Here is a 17,242-nt window from a genome sequence, read left to right on the forward strand (position 1 = left end):
TCACCTGACTATGCAGGGACAATGCTGACCAGCAGAACTCTTGATTGGTTCATAAACCTATCAGCTGGTTGCATCCTTTTGCTAACCACCAACTAAATTTGGTATGCATGGCAACTCACTTCATTATTGCACGTTCATATGGTCCTGAAGAAAGCCTTGCCACCTCTACGGAGGGCACTACGGCTGAAACATGTCGACTAGTTCTAACCATGACAGGTGGACTCCTCTTGCCATAGTCTACACCTTTTTAATCCTGACCCCTGGATGTCTCATCAAAGCTTTTCCCGCAAAGCCAGTTAGTTCGTTTTATCTCATTTTCACTCTCCTTTCACACTCTCACCACGCCCAGCTCATCTGAATGTTTTAGTATACCTCTTTACCATACTATAAAAACATCCCTGAGCACCTCCCTCTCAGAGAGGAGGTTATAGCCCGCACTGCGACAAGGTTTGCACTGATAGGAGGTATCCAATAATGAAGCCAGCCACAAATAAGGGGGTGAGGTATACTGTCCTTTAAAAGGGATTCCTCGCACTCCCTCCCATTTCACTTTAGACCCAGGGTGCTTCATTGTGTTGCTCAGAGTGGAGCCGCCCCCTGTTGGTCGTTAAATCTCCTCAGGCCTCTTTTGTGTGTTTTGATTAATATTTACTAAATTGTCATTCAATGCAGAGCAGCAACCAAATTGCTGCACTCCATCCCGTGTGAGATTAAACAGAACAGCAACATATTTAAAGTATGGTGCTCCTGACTTTCCAAGCGTTTGTGCATTATTATGCCTCCTAGTGCCAACCACACCCCTTTGCACCGTAATGCAAAGACGTGTGCATGAGGTCTAGCATAGCTTTGTTCTGAAAGGTTCCAGTTCCAGTTCAAAAACACTATAATCAGAGAAAATGTACAGCACACATGCAAAGTGCACAGTAAAACCTTTTCCCATACACAATGGGGGGAATTTTAGAGAAAAAACAACAACTTTCTTCTACTTTAGCCTCCTTAAGGCAGGAGTACTTTTTTGGCCTACAAATGTTAGTACATAAGGCTTTGCCTGAAAACAATGGCTGGTAGCATGGGAATGTCCATCTACCTGCCACGGGACACCCTTTTGACTTAAAGTAACCCAAAGCAGCACATATTGCACATAAAGTTTTGCAATGCAATGTAAATTATGAATCAGCATTTTGTGCTGGTTTGCGTGATTTTTGGTGCACCGGTGCAAAGTGTTGATAAATCTGTCAGCTTGTGTTTATACAGTAATTCGCAACTGAGCTTGGTCTATTGTCGCAGATGTTCTTTTTCTAATGAAAATCAATTGACCTCCATAACCTCCTACCGCTATGCATGTATTTTTGCATTTGTAGGCAGACCAAAATGTTTGGAACTGTATTATAAGTGACCTTGCCCTCTGTGTGTCCACATACTATCTTATGCTGGCACAGTATGCAACTGTTTTTGGAGCCTGTCATGATTGTTTATTTTAATAAAAAGAATTTGAAAAAAAAATGAAATCAATTGACTTCCATTTCGCTTTCCTTTCAGTTGCACCAAAGGTATCAGAAATCACTGGTGAGGAAGTTTTAGTGCACATGGAAAGAGCTACTTTGTCTTGTCAAATTACTGGCTTCAGGCCAGAAAGAATCACTGTCAAGTTCTCATTTTCGCAACCCGGAAAAAAGTCTACAGTGTTTTATAGTTGGCCAAGTCAAAGACATACTGATGGAAATGATATGGAAGCCACAGTGCCTCTTCTGAATAACTTTGAAATGGCTGAACATTTTGGTTCCATTAATGGTCAAGCGGATATCAAGGCTCACTGGGATGGCACCTATATCCTTTCATGCAGGATCATTATAGTTCCTGATGCAGACAAACATGACGGAGCAGAACTCTGTCTGACTATAAATCACAAGGCCCTTGAAGAACCTGTTCATCAAACACATCTGCTATCAGTTGTTAGACGTAAGTAGATATACAATTTTAAGACCTTGTTGTGCATCAGTTAGAGGTAAGACAAATTGTTTTTTTACTAATATTGTAAGCCGGAATTATGACATATTTTTACATTTAATACCTCATACATATATGTGTGTGTGCAATGTCTTTAAACCAAATCCTAAGGCAAAATTAAATCTCTTCATTAACTTCTATGATTCAAGGCAATCTTAAATTGAATATTTGATTTATTTTCCCTATTTTCTCCTCGTCTAACCATCTCACTTTTTAGGAGTCTTATTTTGCATGGAGAATATTCATAAGGTGAGGAATCTGCAGGGAAGAATAGACATGTGCCATACTTGAGCCTGAAACGTTACCCCCTCAATAGCTCTCCAGCTTCTCCAAGTGGCAACGTGCAGCTCTAGCCCATTTGCATCCGCTCAACATAAGATGAAATCTGAACATATAAAAGCACTGACTAAAGTTGTAGCGTTGATTCCTGTTTTCCCATACCTCTTTAACCTGAGCTTCATTTGGTTTTTCACTGGCCTAAGGTCTCATCTCTAATGGCAACTATGGCACCTTTGGAGGAGACATCTGCTAGAGTTGGCTCCAGAGTTTACACCCAATGGCAAATGCTGAAAGACATCCTTATCAGAACAATGTGACATTTGCATGTGGTTTATTGAATTAGATCACAACCTCTATGCCTCTCTAATGCACCCAAAGGCCAATCATTTGCCTCTGTGGGCACATCCGAAACTGATGAGATGTGTAGTGCAGGCCCCCTGCCTTCTGGGGTTAGTCACTCATTTACCCAATTTCTCAACATTACTTTAGATAAATCTCTTGACATCATGCTAACACTGAAGTCGGGATCTCCCTATGATCCATGCCCCGAAAATATTTAGAAGAACATTGCAGAGACCATAAATCCTGCTGTTAATTTAGTTCTGAATAGTTCGCGCGAAAAGGGACCAGTACCCAGCTGCTGGAAAAAGGCAAAAATCATTCCTCTTTTAAAGAAACCCATGGCTGACCCTGCAGTGGCTTCCAATTATAGGCCCATATCCCTTTTACCTTTCTCCCAAAGGTCCTTGAGAAGTACGTTAATTCAGTGCTACCGGACTATATAGAAGGAACTAAAAATGTAGGTCGGTTTGAGCACCGCTTCTAGTTTTTTTTTTTTTTTTTTTTTTTTTTAATTTTTGAAAACCTTTATTTGGAGAAATGGATGCATACAAATACGGGCCTACAACCCGGAGGCCAGCCACGGAACAAAACTGGAGAGCACCATCAACAATTAAAGGCACAGAGTGGTTGGATGATATTACTAGACGCTGTAAGGCCGCGTTGTTAACTAACTAGAACCACTCGACATAGGATAATAGGAGGTTAATTTTGTATATAAAAGAATAAGGGTTAGTAGTATAGGTAGCAACCCGGTGTACGTGGTGGAGAGTAATTCAACTATGTCATTACAGTGCAACCAAAAAACAGTAATCAGGAAGTCCATAGCGTGCAAGATGTAGGTTCATTTATGTTTTCGCAATGATAGTATCCACGCCCGACCACATGCACCCAGAAACAAGCTGAACAGCGATTCCGCAGTAATGAAGAAACCATTAGAGAAGCAGATCAGTTGCAATCACTATACATCCCAACCCTAAAAATAAAAAAAACAAAAATATTAAAAAGAAAGAGAAGTTGGGGAAACTCCACGTTACTGCACCCGCCCCTCAGTGGTAGTGGCGAGCAATATTACAAATAGCGAACGTGATTGGGGGCAGGTCGATTAGTTCAGGAGAAACAATGCCATGGGTACCATATTGCATAAGGTACCTATTCCTCCCCTCACAGTAAAGCACCCAGCGGGTTACGCACATCCGTGGAGACCCAAGAAAAGGACACAAAAGAGCCATAGAAACAAAGAACGTCCTAATAGACCCCACACCACCCGCCCCACCCTGCACCACTACAGAAGGCTACGGCCTACCCCCCCCAGCAGCGTGCCTGTCGCCCTAATTATGAGCCCGAAATATAGAAGTGGAGAGTATAGAGAAATGGAAAAAGGAGGAGAGAAAAGAGAAAAGTCTGGGGAGAGGAACCATTAAAAGTAGTACAGCCCCCGCCCCCCGCCCATACACGCAATGAGCATGGCCCAAAACGAAACTAGCAAGTGTCTAATAATACGTAAAGACGAGGAATCAACAAATTATCACAATGTAAGGCAGTCCTTAGCTCCATTCACCGATCAGTAGTCCTCCGAAAACAGGAACCAGGTTCATCCTAGACCCTTCTTAGCCAACGTTTCAATGTACGTAGATTCAGTGGGCACAAGACGTGGCGATGAGAAAAGGCCTCGGAAAAGTTGCTGGATTATCAATGGAGGCACCCAATAGAACCCCCTCTTCCGAGGGCTATGCAGAAACTGTTCACAGCAGCCGTGCATACCAGTGTCCATGGACACCAGCGGTTCCACTCTCTCATACATCGGAACATCGCTACCTCGACCCGAAGGCGGGGAACAATCGAAGATCTCGCCGGGTCCATCCGCGTCTTCAAAAACTGAACCGGGAGCAATGGCGGCCATTACATCACCCTGCACACAGGAGTCTCGGATCATGGTCGACCTCCAGATCTTCAATGCTTGCAGGACGTCGCCAATCGTGGGCTCGAGCTCACCAGTACAGGCCCGAGCGGAGTACAAGGGCGAGAAATCGGCAACCCGGGACCCTGCACAGGACATGGCAGCAGCCGCCATTTTGCGACAAGTACGCCGTCTCTTCGGAGTCGTCTCCAGGGGTGAGATCAACAGCAGAGCCCCGGCGGGACGTCCCTCAAGCGCATAAGCAGCACCAACATCGCTGAAATAGTGACCACAGAAGAGGGGGGCCCACCGGCGACACCGCTCCGCCAAAGTCCCTCCTCGCCGCTAGGTGAAGGAGCACGGTGCGGCCGGACGGCAACAATGGGGGGAGCCACCAGTGCCGGCGTCCCCAACCAACAACTTGCCGCACACCACCTCGGGAGAACCGGACGGGCGTCCCAGGCACGTTCATTTGCCTCCGGGCTCTTCGCACAACGGCATCTTCCGGTCGGCACCAGACCCCCACCCGCGGCCGCCGCGACACCATCTCGCCGGCAACCAGCTGAGGGCGAGGTCCCGGTCTCAACCCCGGGGAGGCCGCACTTTCCGGGAGGACGCCGCTGTGGATCCACCAAGCACCGGACCCACCAGGATGATCGGTAAGTGACTGCAAAGCTCTGCATGTAAGTCGTTGTCCGTTTTGGGCAGGATTAGCGACAGGATTTTGAAGTTTAGGTAGGCAGGGCGGCGGAGCCGAGCTAACGTGCGACCATCTCGTTGTCGAGCTTGGCTCCTCCCCCCACTGCTTCTAGTTTTAATGTGTTAATTTGACTTTGTTTACTGTGCTCCACGGTTCACTCCCCACTTTGGAGTGAGTAATAATAAATAATTAAGCAAGTCTTTGGTCGGCTTGTCTCCTTGGGCACAAGTGTAGGCTGGATCTCCAGCATTAATTTAGTGAGCCAACAACTCGATTCTTCATTTCAATAGTTTCATTTTAATTATAATCCATGGTTTACAACACAATCCATAATGTTGATTCACATCATTCAAAATCTCTTGATTTTCATCAATATAACTTTCTTTTCATTATTGGCATTAAATGACCTCCCAATGCATTTCGGCGCAGCAGCGCCTTTGTCGAGGGATCTGTGGGTTAAAATGCGAGTGATTAGTACTACTTTACTATCGCCATCCATATTGTGCTATTACTAGCTACTGACTTAACATCATAGTTGCTAAAATAAAATAAAATAAACCAAACTGAGGTTAGCAATGTTCATAGCACACTACTAGTTCTCCCTGCTATACGTGACATCTCTACTCTAGTAGTAAACTGTTAACTTCGTGTCCCCTTACCCTTTGACAAAATTCCATTCCCCCTATTTAACAGTTGGCTAAATAGCAACATAAATATACTCTAGCTTTTAAACGCGAGAAAATGCGCTAGGCGTTTGCGTGTGTAAACTCTGCAAGCTTATGTGTGGGCGGATGTGGTATCCGTTCATGTAGGGACCGTTAGTAGCTTAAAGAAATGCGGTATCGTTATAGCTGACCCGCTGTGGAGATATTCCTGAATACAAACTAACACTTGTTAAGTGAAGGGGTTTAGTTAAAACAGCATGCTAACGAAATGATTAAACGCTGCAGTTACGCAAATGCCGCTTACCGGTAATCGAACATCTAATACGTTCCGCTCTGCCTGCTATTCCACTACGCTCCGTTTGGAATCTGCGGAGTGGCGGGCGGGAAACATAAGGGAATTAGTAGGTGGAGCCCATGACTACGCCTAGGCGCTAAGGTTGCTGGAACTTGTATTCATAGAAAAGCAGTGAGAAAAGTAAAGAAGAACGCTAAAAATGGCTAACCTATTACTCCATGACAAGAAACTTATAATAATAAAGGTTGATTACTACCATATATTTACAGATAACATAAAAATTCCACTCTTTCATTTAGCCCCCCCGGTCTTAAAGTTTTTAAGTGATAAATCCAGTAATTTTCTCTCTTTAAGAGCTGAGTTTTATTGTTGGTGCCTTCATGTTTGTCCACAATTTCCAAAATACGTGCCTTTAATTGGGTTATATCATGTTTGGCCTCCATGAAGTGCGTGGCCACCGTTGATTTGAGCATTTTTGTTCTAATGTTGCTTTTATGCTCATTGAGCCTGACTTTCAGTTTGCGCTCTGTGTGTCCCACATAGTTCAGGTTGCACGGGCAACTTAGAAGATATATAACGTTCATGGTGTCACACGTTCCATTTACTTTTAAAGTAATTTTTTCTTTAAACTCAGGAGGTAGTAACAAGTTACCTTTACTAATATTAGGACATATGCGAATATCTTTATGAGGGATTTTGAGGATACCAACATCTTAAGCCAAAACAACTGGAAGGAACACATTAAACTGTACGTTCGATTCATCGACAACATCTTTATTGCTTGGGAAGGCACCAAAGAACAACTGTTACCGGAAATCGTCAAACTCAACCAAATAAATGAACATATTCAGTTCACTTGGGAGATCGAAGAGAAGACCATCAATTTCTTGGATGTAGCGATCACTAGACAAGAGAATAAATTTACCACCACCTTATTCAGAAAAAACACAGATCGTAATAATTTACTAAGGTACGACAGTCACCACCCACCATCATTAAAAAGGCACCTACCCTATTCTCAACTGATGAGGGTAAAACGAGTCGTCTCGGAACCGGATAAAGCATAGGAACAAATGGACGAAATGACAGCACGATTCCACAGGAGGGGCTACCCAAGACCGATACTAAATGAAGCAAGACAAAGAATTAAAAATGTCACTAGAGAAGATTTACTAATCAGTAAACCGGCAAGTAAAGAGCAACGCATCACATGCGTGAGTAAGTTCTCCACCTCCAGTCAATCGTTTAAAAACATCATCAGGAAACAAAGGAGCGTTTGAAAAAGAACCCTTGTTTGCGCATACAAGGTCCAAAAATGTGGGACAACTATTGAAACCTAAGACTAAGACAAGTGTCATCACGAAATTCAGAGGCACTCAACCATGCATGAATTGCCACAACTGTACTAATATTAGTAAAGGTAACTTGTTACTACCTCCTGAGTTTAAAGAAAAAATTACTTTAAAAGTAAATGGAACGTGTGACACCATGAACGTTATATATCTTCTAAGTTGCCCGTGCAACCTGAACTATGTGGGACACACAGAGCGCAAACTGAAAGTCAGGCTCAATGAGCATAAAAGCAACATTAGAACGAAAATGCTCAAATCAACGGTGGCCACGCACTTCATGGAGGCCAAACATGATATAACCCAATTAAAGGCACGTATTTTGGAAATTGTGGACAAACATGAAGGCACCAACAATAAAACTCAGCTCTTAAAGAGAGAAAATTACTGGATTTATCGCTTAAAAACTTTAAGACCGGGGGGCTAAATGAAAGAGTTGAATTTTTATGTTATCTGTAAATATATGCTAGTAGTCAACCTTTATTATTATAGGTTTCTTGTCATGGAGTAATAGGTTAGCCATTTTTAGCGTTCTTTTTACTTTTCTCACTGCTTTTCTATGAATACAAGTTCCAGCAACCTCAGCGCCTAGGCGTAGTCATGGGCTCCACCTATTAATTCCCTTATGTTTCCCGCCTGCCACTCCGCAGATTCCAAACGGAGCGTAGCGGAATAGCAGGCAGAGCGGAGCGTATTAGATCTTCGATTACCAGTAAGCAGCATTTGCATAACTGCAGCGTTTAATCATTTCGTTAGCATGCTGTTTTATACAAAACCCCTTCACTTAACGAGTGTTAGTTTGTATCCAGGAATATCTCCACAGCGGGTCAGCTATAACGATACCGCATTTGTTTAAGCTACTAACGGTCCCTACATGAACGGATACCACATCCGCCCACACATAAGCTTGCAGAGTTTACACATGCAAACGCCTAGCGCATTTTCTCGCGTTTAAAAGCTAGAGTAGGGCGTGGCCAAGATGGCGGGCTGAGAGGATGCTCTTACCGTGAGCTCCCGAGCCCCTGAGAATCCTGCACCGTCTTGCACCGCTGATCTCCCCCGGATCGAGCGGGCACGACGCCTGGAACACCCCACAGTGCGGCGGAGCAGACCCGAAGCCTCCAACTGCCTTACTGCGGCGGCGGTGCCGCAACGGAGCAGACCTGCAACGAGAGCTGACTGAGAAGCTTCCGTGGGCCTGGAGAGCCACCGACCGCGAACCACTGGAGGTCCTAGAAGGAGGTTTTGAGGCACGGCGGGACCCGGCGGCTTGCGGATGGCCCTTCTGCGAGCCTCTGGTGCGGTCTAGACGCGGCTACCCCCAGCGGGACGAGAGCACGTCTGCGGAGAGCGAAGGGGGCGGAGCCGGTGGGGAGCAGCTACGCGAGCCCGAGGATCAGGTAGGCCGCGAGGCCTGTGCCATAGGGACTCACCCCGGTCCCCCGCCCTGTGTTCCGACCGGATGGTCTCGGACTAGAGGATACCCAGAGGATACCCAAAGACACTCCCACTCCCCACAGAACTTAACCCTCACCCGGTCCCTGCTGCTGAGAGACCTACTTTGTCGGCCCTGAGAATGGGAATAATCGAGCAGGTTGGGAGAGGACCCCCTCCCCCTCGCCTCCTTCGCATGGTGTTTTAACTAGATTGTGTGGCCGGCGGACTACTACAGCGGGCCCTGGAAGACGTGGACTGCCCACGGGCACAGCTCAGAGGGGGACGGAGACCACAGTGAGGGGAGGCAGCAGGAGGGGGAGCTACCCGGTGGCGCCACTCTCTGTGGCAGGAGAGATACGACCTCAGCCCCGATCAGGGTGGTGTACCGCACATATCGCCTAGAGGACGGGGCTGACACCATACCATCGCAGTGACTGGCCCTTGAAGGCGAGGCGGATTGATATATTGGACGGTGGTGGGGCACTCACACCAGCTCCGTGAAGCATCTGACCTGCGCTGGGAGGCACCCACCCGGGCCCTGGCTTGAATCGGCACCCCAGGGGCCCAGAGGTCCCACCGGTAGGAGGGATTGCCACCCCGTAGGAGGTTGCTGCACGGGTCCTGGCCCCTTCCTCGCCATAACGCGAGGAGGTAAGAAGGGTGACCGGACCTTACCCGACATGTTGGGCAGGGGCGCCCCGAGACAGGACAGGAACCAACCGGCCCCAAGCCCCCGACCGGCTCTCGAGGCGCGGAAGGTGGGGAGCCTCCGGTAACCAGATCTTTCCTGGAGTCGCTGTTTAGCTCCCTTAGGGAGGATTTTCAGACACTAAAACAGGAAGTGGCCGGGGAGGTTCGAGAAGTCCGGAGAGAAGTCGACTCCCTAAGGGAAAGGGTGAACACGGTGGAAGAAGCTGGCCACTCCCGAGATGAGGAGATCACGCACCTACAACAGGAAGTCCTGAGACTGAGGGAACAGCAGATCGACCTCCAGTCCCATGCCGAGGACCTTGAAAACAGGTCTAGGCGTAACAACATCCGGGTCCGAGGCGTTCCATCCAGTGAATAAGGAGAAGATGTGGCCGCCTACTTGGGGGCCCTGTTCCGCGACATACTGGGCGAATCTGGAGACTTCCCGGTCCGAATAGATAGGGCGCACAGAGTGGGCCGACCACGAAGAGCCTCGGCGCCCCCCCCAGACATTTTAGCCTTTCTGCCGAACTTCCCTCTGAAGGAACGGATTCTTCGGGAGGCCCGACGGAAGCAACCTCTACGCTTTCGTGGCCATCAGGTGGCTCTGTATCAAGACTTGTCCACGATAACGCTACAAAAACGGAAGGCCTTTAAAATAGCTACGGACTTCTTGAGGGAACATGACACGCAGTACTCCTGGGGTCACCCCTTTCGTCTCATCTTCCGCTGGAATGGGGCTCTACACCAGCTCCGATCCCTCCAGGACGTTTGCGGAATACTGGGAATCACCGCGACGGATGCGGACACTCCAACACCTCGACGCAGGCGCAGCACAAGGGACGGCTGGCAGCAGATCGGGGGACGGCGATCCCCACCGCCACCCACGAGACCCGACTCGCCTACAATTCGGGCAGAAATGGACAGCGCCATACAGGAGGCTTCCAGAAACACGATGGCTGAGGAGGTAGCCTTGACGGCTTGAACGTACTCCAGGGGGAGATCGCAGTAGACTCATCTTCATTGCAGGTGCGGGGGTTCCGGGGGCGGAGGGGTGGCGGGAGAGCTGGGGTTATGGCTGGACGTCCACTTAAATAACTTTCCACGGACTTGTCCGCTGAGGACCAGACTGGGACAATGGAGTACTTTGCATGGTTGGGGATGAGGGGGTTGGGTGAGGGAGTTGAACGGGGAGGTTTGGGGTTTGGGGAGTTGAATGGGGGTGGGGGGGAGGGTGGCGTTGGGTTCTGGGGGGAAAGTTCCTACAGTTGGGGGGGAACGGACACAGGGACTGTACTGTGCTGTGATGTCAATTACTTTCACCGCGTGCCACACTTACGTTCTGCTATCACTGAGACTACCCATACGGGACCGAGCCCGCCTCGCTGAGCACTACTGGTATTCTACTCACTGATGGCCCTTAAGATTGTCACCTTAAATGTGAAGGGGCTGAATAATCCGGTCAAGCGAAAGGCGGTGCTGTCCCTACTAGTCGATACCCAGGCAGACATTTGTCTTCTGCAGGAAACCCACCTACTAGCTAAAGACTGCCATAGACTGCGGTCTCCAAAATTCCCTACACAGCTCTTCTCTTCCTGTAATTCCAAAACAGCGGAAGTGGCAATTATGGTGTCTAGGAAGTTTAAAGGGGAGATCCTACACAAGGTGACGGAACAGAAGGGGAGGCTCCTGGCTTACAGAGTCAAGGTGGGGGGTCTGGTGCTCACTGTAGGCTCGATATACAGCCCCAACGACCATCAGGAACAGTTTTTGCACAGAGCGCTGGAAGAGGTGACAACCTCCCCCGACAGACATATTGTTATTGGAGGGGACCTGAATGTGGTCTTTGACGCGTCCTTGGACAGGTCAGTGCAGAGACGCCTGCAATCAGGGGAACTCTCGCAATCGACCAGGTCCCGCCTAGAGGATCTTGATCTGCATGATATGTGGCGCCGACTCCATCCTACAGCACGTACCAATTCATACTACTCACACGCTCACAAATCCTACGCGAGACTGGGCCATCTCCTGGTGACAGGTCCGATGTACGAGCTAGCTACGGCCTCTGCTATAGGGGTCCTGTCACTATCGGATCATGCCCCGGTGGAGGGCACTTTCCGACTGCCTCCTGTGTCTCCCTCGCGAGGGGTCTGGCGTCTCAGGGACACCCTGTTATACAAACAGGCGGTAGTGAAGCGTATACGCGACTCGATTGCAGCGTCACAACGATAATGATGACACCACTCGGGCTACACAATGGGCCGCCTTAAAGGCGGTACTCCGCGGCGAGTTTATTGCAGTCTCCTCAGCGGAGAATAGAGACCGACAGTTGAAAAGGGACGAGCTTACATGCAAAGTTAGGGAGCTGGAACAGGTGCATCGGCGGACAGGGGCCCCCCGTGTTTGGAGGCAACTTAAGGCCGCCAGGAAGCTCCTGTCCGCGCTAGACATGGACAGAGCGGAGTACGCAGTACTGCGCCTGAAGCACAAGTACTACACTGGCGGAGACAGGTGTGGCCGGCTTCTTGCGAACAAGCTTTGTATACAGCATCAGCAACATCGGGTGAAGGAACTGTCGGTCCCCGGTGGTGGGGTTGCCGCGGAGGATGGCCAGATTGCAGATGGCTTTCGTAGATACTACGCCGATCTCTATACGGGTGTCCCCCCCTCGACACAAGCCGAGACTGACTATCTGGGGTCGGTCGTTCTCCCCTCCCTCACCCCGGAGCAAGCCCAGCACCTTGAACGGGAGATTTGGATTGAGGAGGTGGTCACGGCTATTTCCCGACTCAAACACGGGAAGGCTCCGAGGCCTGATGGCTTCATACCTCTCTTCTACAAAACATTCTGCAGCGACTTGGCACCGCTGTTGACACGTCTTTTCAACTCGTTCTCTGAACCGGGAGCTATCCCTCCGGAGTTCCTCCAAGCGACAGTGTCGGTGATCCCTAAGCCAGGCAAGGACCGGACCGAGTGCGGCTCCTACCGCCCGATCTCGCTCCTGAATGTGGACCTGAAGCTCTACACCGGAATCCTTGCGGCGCGTCTGGCACTCCATCTACCGGGTATGGTGGACCCGGACCAGGCGGGGTTTGTCCCAGGCAGGCAGACAGTCGATAACACCAAAAGAGTAACCCATATACTAGAAAAAGCCTCCCGGATTCCCGGGGAGCGTATGCTCCTCTCGATAGACGCGGAGAAAGCGTTTGATCGAGTGCACTGGCCTTACCTAGAGAAGGTGCTGTGTAAACTGGGCGTAGGAGAGAGGTTTCGACACCTGATATTCAACTGCTATAGATTCCCGTCCGCAGTGGTGAAGGTGAATGGTTGCAGCTCCCAGAAGTTCGCGATAGAGAGGGGCACCAGGCAGGGGTGCCCGCTGTCGCTGCTGCTCTTTGCCCTTTATATGGAGCCGCTCGCTCAGAGGATTCGTCAGAACCCTGATGTGACGGGTATCCGCATGGGGGAGTTTACCCACGCCCTTAGCCTCTATGCAGACAACGTGATATTGACACTGGAAGCCGCTACCTGCTTGCATTGCTGAGCTGGACACCTTCGCCACTGTGGCAGGTTTTAAAGTGAACTTGGGGAAATCGGCAGCCCTCGATATCTCGCTGTCTGCCACCACGAGAACTGATTTGCAGAGACTCTTCCCCCTGAGCTGGTCTAAGGACTAGGTGCCCTATCTGGGCATCCTTTTGGCGCCCTCTCTTCCTGCCATGGTCACGGCCAACTACACGGCCTTAAGTAGGAAAATTAAGGAAGAACTGACCCGCTGGGACAAAGGCACGTTATCTTTGCTGGGTAGAATAGCCGCAGTGAAGATGACCCTCCTGCCGCAGATCTTGTATATCTTTGGGCCCTCCCATTACAGCCCCCTAGGGGTGGCTCAGACAGACTCAGTCAGATATCGCACGCTTCGTATGGCAGGGCCGCAAACCTAGGCTCAAAAGAACCTTGTCCACGCTGGCGCCTGAATCCGGGGGGCTTGGCATACCGGACCTGCACAAATATTTTCAAGCGGCCCAACTACGATATCTAGTGGAATGGAGTAGGTGGGAATCTGATAAACACTGGTTGTTCCAGGATCAGGCAGTGGTGGGCAGAACGCTGCAGGAGGTGCCTTTCCTGCGCAGACCCCACCGCCCCCCCAATCTCTACGCGTCCTTTGTCATGCGAGTCCCGCTTCAAGTGTGAGATGCCGTGAATCACAAACACGAATTTACCACCTTTCCTTCTCCGTTTACGCCGATAGTTGGGAACCCGGACTTCGGCCCTGGTATGGAGCCTGGAGCCTTTGCGCTCTGGCGGGCGGCTCGGTGCTCTGCACTATTTCATATATATGGCCCGGAGGGCATCGTCTCCTTCCAGGACCTTCTACGGGAATTCGACCTGCCCGAGACAGAGCGCATGAGATACATGCAGGCGCATCACTGGGCGCTCCAGCCGCAGGTACGCGACTTGGCGAACCGGAAACTTACGCCTTATGAGTATTGGCTAGCGACACGCTCTTCAGACTCCAAGCTCATCGCAGACCTCTATAAACTCCTGCAGCCCCCCCCTTTTCATATCTACAATCCCGGACGGGAACGCTGGGAGCGAGAGCTGGGACGGTCGTTGAGCCACACTGACTACATCTCCTACCGGGCACGACATTCTGCTTATCACACTGGGCTCACTGAAACATTTACCAAGTTATCCACTTACTGGTATCACACTCCCAAGAGACTTCATGAAATGAATCATAACATTCCACGAACCTGTTGGCGGGACTGTGGATTGACTGGCACACTCACTCATATACTATGGGAATGCCCCTTATTGAATCCCTATTGGGAGGAGGTGTTGAATGAGATAGAACGGTGCTTTGACATTGAGTTGCCCCGCTTCCCTGCCTATGTTCTGCTAGGCTTGCCCAACGGCCTAATGTACCCCCTAAGATCTAAGAAAGGTAGACAGATAGCGATCGCATTGGGCTTGGCGATTCAGAACATACTCATCCACTGGCGCACTACCACGCTTCCCACTATTGTAGGTTGGTTACACAGATTGTGGCACGTCCTAGGAATGGAAAAGATGTCCCTGGTGGTGGCAGGGGATGTGGAAACATTCGAGGAGTTGTGGTTGCCATTCCATACACTATTACAATCGGAATTTAGGGAAATTACCTGTCCTAGATACCTCAGACTGCTACGGCTAACGTCCCAGACAGCCCCGTCCACCTGAAATGTCTGGGTTGACGGTTGAGCGGGAAGGATGACTGTGCTGCAGGGGTGGGGAGGAGAGACATCTTTAGCACAGTACGGAGGGTGGGGGGGGTTTGGGTGGGGTGGGAGGGGGGCAGTTGGATAAGAGGGAGTTGGTCTGCCCCGACCGCATGTGCACTCGACATCAGGAACTGGAGAATGATGTACCTGATACACTGTACTTGCGGATTGCACGTCTATAGCGCACCGCTTGCACTATTTATTTTGGGGCACCTGTGGTTGTCTGTTTGTATTGGTTTTTTTTCTCTCAATGCTGCAATAAAATTATTTTAAACATAAAAGCTAGAGTATATTTATGTTGCTATTTAGCCAACTGTTAAATAGGGGGAATGGAATTTTGTCAAAGGGTAAGGGGACACGAAGTTAACAGTTTACTACTAGAGTAGAGATGTCACGTATAGCAGGGAGAACTAGTAGTGTGCTATGAACATTGCTAACCTCAGTTTGGTTTAGTTTATTTTATTTTAGCAACTATGATGTTACGTCAGTAGCTAGTAATAGCACAATATGGATGGCGATAGTAAAGTAGTACTAATCACTTGCATTTTGACCCACAGATCCCTCGACAAAGGCGCTGCTGCGCCGTAATGCATTGGGAGGCCATTTAATGCCAATAATGAAAAGAAAGTTATATTGATGAAAATCAAGAGATTTTGAATGATGTGAATCAACATTATGGATTGTGTTGTAAACCATGGATTATAATTAAAATGAAACTATTGAAATGAAGAATCGAGTTGTTGGCTCACTAAATTAATGCTGGAGATCCAGCCTATATAGAAAGAAACCACGTGCTCCACGACAGTCAGTCAGGCTTCAGAGTCTCCCTTAGCACTGAAACAGCACTACTGGAGGTTTCTGAAACTATTAAAACTCAGATGGACAAAGGGGGCAGTGCTGTGGTGATTTTGTTGGATCTGTCCGCAGCCTTTGACAACGTGCCCCATGACCAGCTCTTGCGTAGGATGGCGGAGTGTGTAATTGGGGCCATGGTGTACAAATGGTTTGCCTCCTTTCCGAGTGAGCGACAGTAGGAAATTTGGTACCCTCCCTTATCAGCCGGAATTTCTCCAATGCGGGTGGGTGGCCCGCAGGGTACCATTTTGAGTCCAATGCTATTTAATATTTATACGGCCCCACTTGCACATCTGCAAAGTCACACAGAGCGAAGATTATATCTTACGCTGATGATAAACAACTGCTGTTCACGTGTAACAAGGGGGCGAACTTCTGAGGGATGGAGATTAACAGATGTCTAAACGAGGTCTTTTCTTGGATGCTACTCAACCAGCTGAAGAGTAACCCAGAAAAATCAGAAATTATCTTTTTTAGCTGCCCCCTATGTGAGAATTGGAGTTCATGGTGGCCCCGTGACATGTCCCCTTCTTCTGCCCCAGTCAGCACGATAAAGAACTTGAGAGTTAAGTTGGACAATAGTTTAGAGATGAAGACCCAAATCTAAACCGTGGCTGGCACATGTTTTGGATTGATAAGAATGGTAAAAAATGTCCTTCCTCTACTACCCGTTGAATATCGCAAGATCGTAGTGCAAGCCTTAATCACATCTAGGTTGGATTATGTAAATATCTTGTATCTGAGGTTACCAGAATATTTGCTCAATCGGCTGCAGGTTGTCAAGAATGCTGTAGCCAGACCCATTCTTACGGTAAATCCCAGAACGCATATGTCACCCCACCTGAAAGCGTTGCACTGGCTCTAGGTTAAAAGAGGATCCAGTTTGAGGCTTTAGTGCTGGCTTACCGAGCTTTCAATGGTACGGGCGCTGTTTACTTGAGAAGGAGAATCCCACGCTATCAGCCTCAACAGGTCCTAAGTTCCTCTGGACAGTCCCTCATGCTTATTCCCAAGTTTGCTCGCTCTCGGATAGGGGGGCGCTTCTTTCAAGTTTTAGCAGCACGGCTGTGGAATGAAATGCCTCAGACAAGCTCAGGACTTACTGTTTTTAGGAAACAACTAAATACACGGTTGTTCCAGCATTAGAACTTTGGTTAGTGGGGTGGAGATTTTTCTGTTACGGTTTTGGTGGTCTAGCGCCGGGACACTCTATGTGAGTAGACGCGCGCTTTATAAATACCCATTTTCATATCATGTCTTAAAGAGGGAGGCCAAGTTAATGTTGGCCATGGCCTGCACGGACACACCAAAGCAATCCTTCTCAACTCCAGGTAAGCATCCTCAAAAGGAACAATCTCAAAAGAGATCTTTCCATGAAAGATAGAAGAAGACATTGCCTTCCTATGTGTTTTTTCTTGAGGAAATGGTCCCATTACTGGGATCATTCAGAGACTCAACG

At 48.8% G+C, this 17,242-nt stretch overlaps 1 protein-coding gene across 1 annotated transcript in view; it reads left to right on the plus strand.

Moving 5' to 3' along the window:
- LOC147731089 (uncharacterized) overlaps positions 1-17,242 on the plus strand; it is a 407,202-nt gene that overhangs the window by 173,418 nt on the left and 216,542 nt on the right. The window contains exon 5 of the mRNA XM_086956055.1: positions 1,540-1,959. Coding sequence (XP_086812181.1) covers positions 1,540-1,959 — 420 coding nt within the window. The remainder of the gene's footprint in view (positions 1-1,539; positions 1,960-17,242) is intronic.

Source organism: Lissotriton vulgaris, chromosome 2_1 (genome assembly GCF_964263255.1).
Source record: "Lissotriton vulgaris chromosome 2_1, aLisVul1.2, whole genome shotgun sequence".
Taxonomy (NCBI): Eukaryota; Metazoa; Chordata; class Amphibia; order Caudata; family Salamandridae; genus Lissotriton; species Lissotriton vulgaris.